Raw genomic sequence first — 8208 nt, 5'->3', positions numbered from 1 at the left:
TAGAGGAAATGGCAATGATCTATGAACAGATCTTCCTTGTTCAAAGCAAAATACTGTATCAGACAAGTTTCATCTTGTTTTAGTTTTACCCATCTTCACAAAAGCTGTGTATTTCTAACACAAAGAAACTGGAAGTGACAAATACCTAATGTGGAAGTGACAAATACCCAAATTTAACTGAATTTCATTTTTTAAATAGAGCTTTTCAGGAAAAATAAAAGCAGGATGTTTTTTTCTAAACACCTGATAAACTATATTGAATTATTTGTGCCTTGAATGTGATATCTTTTTGAAATGCAGAACTGTCTATTTCTAAAGTGGAAAAACGTTTCCAAACTGCTTCTTCTTGAAAGTTCTACATTCCGCTTCAAAAGAAATGCCAACGTGACTCAGGGCCCTTGACATATCACTAGAGTGAAAAAGTACCATTACAGTGAGACTTGTGTTTATAATTCTATCAGCTTTTACATCACATGACTGCCATCACATTATCTCTAACACTGGAGTGTTAAAAAGTCTATGTTCTTATTGGTGAAATGACTGTTTTGACTATCATCAGGTATCTGAATACTGAGTGTTTGTGGCCCTTGACACTGTCCTATACCTTATAAGGTGTTTACAGGTGAAATAGGAATCTTGTTGGCACTCCATGCACTTAAGAACTCACATGAACTGAGCAAATGAGATAGAAACATGGCATTATTAATGATACTAATTACCTGCTTTATGATTATTCTTGCTACTTCACAGCCTTGCCAGACCCCTGATGACTTTGTGGCTGCCACTTCTCCAGGACATATCATCATTGGAGGTTTGTTTGCTATTCATGAAAAAATGTTGTCCTCAGAAGACTATCCCAGACAACCACAAATCCAGAAGTGTGTTGGGTGAGTAAAGTCTCAAAAAACACATTTAGATTTCAAGATGCTGTCATGAGACTAGGACATATAAACTGTTGACTTGTATTAATATCTAAATTATTTTAAAAAATAAACTCATATATATTTCTTAAGTTGCATATGGTTAATCTTGCAATCCTTCTTTAAAAGAGTACTATAACAGCCCTATATGTATAATGAAACAACCTCCAAGTACAGAGGATATTAATGCTTTTCATTAATATATTTATTTAGATTTTGCCTTATAAAACAATTCTTGAAGTCACTTGAGAAGACATTGTGGCCTATTTTTCACTACAAGCATACATAGCCCACATGTAATTCTATCACAGAAAACATGTATTTTATTTTAAACACAGATCTATTATTTAATGCTTTGTTTAAAATAGACTGTGGTTGAATTTTTTCTTACTAACATTTTTTTTTCAACACTGCATTCATTTCATTCCAAAAATAGTCTAACTCTTTCCTGATAAATTAAGACCCTCCTCAACTCAAAGTGCTGCTTCCTCCTGGATGAACACTTTGTGTCATGAGAGCTTACCTATGAGAAAGACATTTCACTGGCACAGTATAATGTGGAAAGGTAAAGCTGGGTGGAAGGTGTTGCAAATGGATTTTCCTTAAGGAGAAGAGGATATTCTAATTCTCATTTCAGTTTTGAGACAAGCTAATTTTGTGAATTTAGGTAGATCACTTAAACTCTGAGTTCCGCTTTCACTGTCATGTATATTTTCTCATCTGTAAAACAAAGGCCTGGATAATCTCTAAGGACACAGGCAGCATCAGCTGCTGTTGCTATGGAATGTGCTCTTCGTGCCTCCTTCCAACTGTAAAATTATCATTCTATTTTTATGTTTCTGTGTCTAAGTTTGATCTTGTTTTTTCTCTTACCTTTCTTTGTTTATCAACGAAGTATTTCCCAAGCCCTCTAAGAATACTTTTAGATAAAATATGATCCCCTGTCACACTAAGATTTCTTGGCATTCTCCCTAAAAGTTAGGCACTTTTAGCTATTGTCATCATAATCACTGATTAGCAGGAATACCAGAGAATAGTAAAAAAATAATAATAATAAGTAATGAAGATTTTCAGAGCACTACGTCTGCACACAAAGAATGACTGCAGAGTTGAGGCCCACAACTGCAGGCGAACAATTAAGGATGGAAAACACTGAATAGTTATTTGACCAAATAAGGAAATTTCCTATTTTAAAAAATCACTCAGTTGAAAATCTCTTACCTTTTTGTCACTCATCAAGAGAAATGGTACTCACTCAACATTGCACAACTACTTATTAATTATCTACCTTACCTGTACCCTATTATAGGCACTGGCACACCAACGTGAATACACCAAGGAGGTTCCAACTCTAATGGAGTTTACTCGTGGTGGACTCTGAACATATTATACAATTTAATGCCAGACAATCTATTAGTTTACCCTTTTACTCTTCGATGTTTCTCTTCTTTTAATTGATACATATTAGTTTACATATTTATGAGGTACATGTGGTATTCTGTTATATGCCTAGAATGCGTAATGATCAAGTCAGGCTTTTTGAGGTATCCATCACTTTGAGTACTGTAACTTCTATATATAGGAAACAATTCAAGTCCTCTCTTCTAGCTACGTTGAAATATACAATACATTATTGTTAACTAGAGTAACTGGGCTGTCAAACGACTGAACTTCTATCTTTTATCTAACTATATGTTTATACCCATTAACCTATCTCTCTTTATCCCCTCTCCTTCCCATCTTTATCCACCCACCTTCCCATCCTCTAGTACCTTTATAATGTCAGCTCTCTACCTTTATGATATCAATGTTTTTATCTCCCACATATGAGTGAGAACGTATGATATTCGTCTTTCTGTGCCTGAGTTATTTCACTTAACATAATGGCCTCCAGTTTCATCCATGTTGCTGCAAATGATATGATTTTATTCTTTTTGTGGCTGAGTAGTATTCTGTTGTGTATATATAGCACATTTTCTTTATCTGTTCTTCTATTGATGGACACAAGTTAATTCTATATCTTTGCTATTGCAAATAGTGTTAGTTATGGTAAGCATGTGAGTGCAGGTATCCCTTTAGTATACTGATTTCCTTTTCTTTGGATACCCAATAGTAGGATTACTGGATTACATTTATCATTTTTAGATTTTTGAGAAATATCCATACTGTTTCCCATAGGGGTTGTACTAATTTACATTTTCTCCAACAGTGTAGATGAGTTCCGTCTTCCACATGTCCTTGTCAGCATCTGTTTTTGTTTTTGGTTTTGGTTTTGGTTTGTCTTTTTAGTAATAGCTATTCTAACTGGCATAAGAAAATATCTCATTGTGGTTTCAATTTGCATTTCTTTGATGATTAGTGATGCTGAGCATTTTTTATATACCAGTTGGCCATTTATATGTCTTCTTTTGAGAATCATCTGTTCGTATTCTTTGACCACTTCTTAATGAGATTTTGCTTTCTTATTGTTGAGTTGTTCAATTCCATGTATATTCTGGATATTAGTCTTTTGTTGGATGAATAGTTTGCAAATATCTTCTCCCATTCAATGGCTGTCTCTTCACTCTTGATGGTTTCCTTTCCTGTACAGAGATTTTTATTTTAATATAGTAACATTTGTCTATTTTTATTTTAGTTGTCTGTGCTTTTGAGGTCTTACCCATAAAATCTTTGCCCAGACTGATGTCCTTAAGTGTTTTCCCTGTTTTCTTCTAATAGTTTTATAATTTGGGATCTTATGTTTAAGTTCTTAATCCACCTTGAGTTGATTTTTGTATACAGTGAGGGAAAGATGAAGAAAAGTTTGGAGCTTCCTAGAGACTTGTTAAATTGTTGTGACCAAAATGATAATGGTGATATATATGGACAATGAAGTTCAGGCTGAAGAGGTCTCAAATGGACATGAGGAACTTATTAGGAACTGGAGTAAAAGTTATCTTTGCTATGCGTTAGCAAAGAACCTGGTGGCATTGTGCCCCTGCCCAGGTATTGAGAGTGATGATTTAGGGTATCTGGCAGAAGAAATTTCTAAGTAGTAAAGCAGTCAAGAAGTTGCCTGGCTGCTTTTAATAGCCTAGCTCATATGTGTTAGCAAGGAAATAATGTAAAACTGGAACTTATATTTAAAAGAGAAACAGAGTGTAAAAGTTTGGAAAATTTGCAGCCCAGCCACGTGTTAGAAAAAACAAAACAAACAAACAAATAAAAATTCTGGGGGAGGAACTGAAGCTGGCTGCAGAAATTTGCATAAGCAAAGAGAAGCTGAATGTTAATAGCCAAGACAATGAGAAGATTTCAAAGGAATTTCAGAGACCTCCATAGCAGCCCCTCCAATCACAGACCCAGAGGCCTAGGAGGGCAGAATGATTTCTTGAGCTGAGACCAGAGCCCTGCTGCTTCTTGTGTCCCAGCCACTCCAGCTCCAGCTTGTACCAGTGTCCCCTGGATGTGAGACATGGAGTTAAAAGAGATTATTTTGGAGCTTTAAGATGCAATGATTGCCCTGCTGGGTTTTGGATTTGCATGGGACCTGTAGGCCCTTTCCTTTTGCCAATTTCTCTCTTTTCAAATAGGAGTATTTACCAAATGCCTGTACTCCCATTGTGTCTTAGAAGTAACTAACTTATTTTTTATTTTGCAGGCTCATAGGCAGAAGGGTACTACTCAGATGAGACTTTGAACTTTTGACTTTTGAGATAATGCTAGAATTAGTTAAGACTTTGGGAGACTGGTGAGAAGGAATGATTGTATTTTGCAATGTGAGAAGGACATGAGATTTGGGAGGAGCCAGGGATAGGATATAAAAGTGTGTTACATCTTCCCTCTCTCTTTCTTCCTTTTGCTCTGGCCATGTGAGATGCCAAGGCCCCCCTTTGCCTTCCACCTTGATTGTATGTGTCCTGAGACCTCCCAAGAAGCTGAGCAGATGTCAGCATTATGCTTCTGGTACAGCCTACAGGACAATGAGCCAATTAAACCTCTTTTCTTTATAAATTACCCAGTCTCAGCTATTGCCTTATAGTAATGTGAGAAGGAACTAATACATTCATGTTTCCATTTTCATTTGTTTTAATAAGATTTCTGATTTCCATCTTAATTTCTTCATTAAACCAATGGTTATTCAGAAGCACATGGTTTCTGCTGATTTGTATAGTTTCCACAGTTCCTTTTGTTATTATTTCTAATTCACTTCCAGGTATAGAACTCCTTTGAACATTTGTAGGGCCAGTCTAACTGTGCTGAATTCCCTCAGTTTTTGCTTGTCTAGGAGCAACTTTATTTTTCCTCCATTTATGAAGGATTATTTTTCTGGATATAGTATTCTTGACTAGCAGGGTTTTTTCCTCAGCACTTTAAATATATCATCTCCTTCTCTTCTGGTCTATAAGGTTTCTGCTGACATATCTTCCATTAGTATGATGGGATTTCCTTTAGAGGTGACTAAATTCTTTCTGTTTTTAGAATTCTCTTTGTCATTGACTTTAGACATTTTGACTATAATGTGCTGTGCAGAGTTTGTTCATTGTATCTGTTTAGGGATTGCTGGGCCTCCTGTATCTGGATGTCTAAACCTCTTACTGGATGTGGAAAGTTTTTATCTATTATTTTGTTATATATGTTTAACTATTTCAATATCTCTTTACCTTCTGGGATATCAATAATTTGTATATTTGATCACTTTATGGTGTTCCACATATTATGAAGGCTTTGTTTAGCTTTTTTTTTAAGACAGAATTTTGCTCTGTTGCCCAGGCTGGAATGCAGTGGTGTGATCTCAGTTCACTGCAAGCTCCACCTCTCAGGTGCACGCCATTCTTCTGCCTCAGCCTCTCGTGTAGCTGGGACTACAGGTGCCCACCACCACGCCTGGCTAATTTTTTGTATATTCAGTAGAGACAGGGTTTCACCATGTTAGCCAGGATTGTCTCGATCTCCTGACCTCGTGATCCTCCCGCCCCGGCCTCCCAAAGTGCTAGGATTACAAGTGTGAGACACTGTGCCAGGTCTGTTTAGCTTTTTTTAATTCTTTTTCATGGCTGGATTATTTCAAAAGTTGAACCTGAACTGTCTTCAGGTTCAGAGGTTCTTTCACCTGCTTGAGCTAATCTATTGTTGAAGCTTTCAAGTGTTTTATGTTGTTCATTCAATGAATTGTTCAGTTGCAGAATTTCTGTTCGATTCTTTTACAACATCTATGTCTTTGGTAAATTTCTCATTCATATTCTGAATTGTTTTTCAGATTTCTTTGTATTGTTTTTCAGAATTATCTTGTATCTCACTATTCTTCTTTAGAATCTGTAATTTGGATTCTTTTTCTGGAATTTCATTAATTGCTTTTTGATTGAGATATGTTTCTGGAGAATTATCGTGTTTCTTTTTTAAAAAGTTATTTAAATTTTTTTTCTTAAAGACCATTATTATAGTATATCTTCCTTTAAAAGTGTCATCTTTTCTGGCTTTTTCATGTTTCCTGTGTTCTCATGTTAGTATATGTACATCTGATGTTTTAGTTGCTTCTTCCAATTTTTAAAAATTTGTTTTTGTAGGGGGAGAACGTTTCCTAAGGATGAATAGATAGTTTTGGTTGACTTTTATTCTGGTTGCAGTAGTAGTATAATTTCTTTGACTTCTTTGACCGTGACTAGCATAAGTGCCATCTGACATTTCCTCAGTGGCCTAGGGTACAGTTATTCTTGGGACTATGATGCCGTTTTGCTGGTGACTGGAATGCCAAGTAAGCCAGTCTTTGAGCCCCAGTGGTGTTAGCAATGGGCTGAGTGTGCCCATCCTTGTGTCCCAGGGCAGCATACCCTGGCAGCAGTGTTAGGTCAAATCAAGCCAATTCTTGGGCCTCCAGGTGCCTTACTCAAATACTGGCAGTGGAAGCCATGGAACCAGCAAGTGGGTGATTTCTTGGGCTCTTGGGACACTTGTGTGGCATGCATGATGGCAATGGCAGTGACAGGATGACCCTCTGAGTCCTGAGTGGTGCTCGCTAATGTTGGTTGTGCCAATGATAAGCTGGGCTTACTTCTCTTTTTAAATTGAAATTGTAATGTTAAAATTAAAATTTTAATTAAGGAATTAAAATTTCTTAATTAAATTTAAAATTTTAGTAAAGAGGGATATTTTTGTTTGTTTTGTTTCTTTTTAAATTTTTTTTATTATACTTTAAGTTCTAGGGTACATGTGCACAACTTGCAGGTTTGTTACATATGTACACATGTGCCATGTTTGTGTGCTGCACCCATTAACTCGTCATTTACATTAGGTATATCTCCTAATGCTATCCTTCCCCACTCCTCCTACCCCACAACAGGTCTCGGTGTGTGGCGTTCCCCTTCCTGTGTCCAAGTGTTCTCATTGTTCAGTTCCCACCTATGAGTGAGAACACGCGTTGTTTGGTTTTCTGTTCTTGTGATAGTTTGCTGAGAATGATAGTTTCCAGCTGCATCCGTGTCCCTACAAAGGACATGAACTCATCCTTTTTTATGGCTTCATAGTATTCCATGGTGTATATGTGCCACACATTTTTAATCCAGTCTGTCATTGGACATTTGGGTTGGTTCCAAGTCTTTGCTATTGTGAGTAGTGCCGCAATAAACATACGTGTGCAAGTGTCTTTATAGCAGCATGATTTATAATCCTTTGGGTATATACCCAGTAATGGGATGGCTGGGTCAAATGGTATTTCTAGTTCTAGATTCTTGAGGAATCACCACACTGTCTTCCACAACGGTTGAACTAGTTTACATTCCCAACAGTATAAAAGTGTTCCTATTTCTCCATATCCTCTCCAGCACCTGTTGTTTCCTGACTTTTTAATGATTGCCGTTCTAACTGGTGTGAGATGGTATCTCATTATGGTTTTGATTTGCATTTCTCTGATGGCTAGTGATGACGAGCATTTTTTCATGTGTCTGTTGGCTGCATAAATGTCTTCTGAGAAGTGTCTGTTCAGATCCTTTATCCACTTTTTGATGGGGTTGTTTGTTTTTTTCTTGTACATTTGTTTTAGTTCTTTGTACGTTCTGGATATTAGTCCTTTGTCAGATGAGTAGATTGCAAAAATTTTCTCCCATTCTGTAAGTTTGCTGTTCACTCTGATGGTAGTTTCTTTTGCTGTGCAGAAGCTCTTTCATTTAATTAGATCCCATTTGTCAACTTTGGCTTTTGTTGCCATTGCTTTTGGTGTTTTAGACATGAAGTCCGTGTCCATGCCTATGTCCTGAATTGTATTGCCTAGGTTTTATTCTAGGGTTTTTATGGTTTTAGGTCTAACATTTAA

At 36.6% G+C, this 8208-nt stretch overlaps 1 protein-coding gene across 3 annotated transcripts in view; it reads left to right on the top strand.

Moving 5' to 3' along the window:
* Positions 1-654: 654 nt before the first annotated feature.
* GPRC6A (G protein-coupled receptor, class C, group 6, member A) overlaps positions 655-8208 on the top strand; it is a 30637-nt gene continuing 23083 nt past the window's right edge. For all 3 annotated transcript variants that reach the window (XM_011935070.1, XM_011935069.1, XM_011935068.1), the window contains exon 1: positions 655-887. In XM_011935070.1, coding sequence (XP_011790460.1) covers positions 694-887 — 194 coding nt within the window. In that variant the 5' untranslated portion in view covers positions 655-693. The remainder of the gene's footprint in view (positions 888-8208) is intronic.

This window comes from Colobus angolensis, unplaced genomic scaffold (assembly GCF_000951035.1).
Source record: "Colobus angolensis palliatus isolate OR3802 unplaced genomic scaffold, Cang.pa_1.0 Scaffold14, whole genome shotgun sequence".
In the NCBI taxonomy this organism is placed as follows: Eukaryota; Metazoa; Chordata; class Mammalia; order Primates; family Cercopithecidae; genus Colobus; species Colobus angolensis.
The sequence above is the reverse complement of the archived record's forward strand: the minus strand, read 5'-3'. Positions and strand labels throughout refer to the sequence as shown.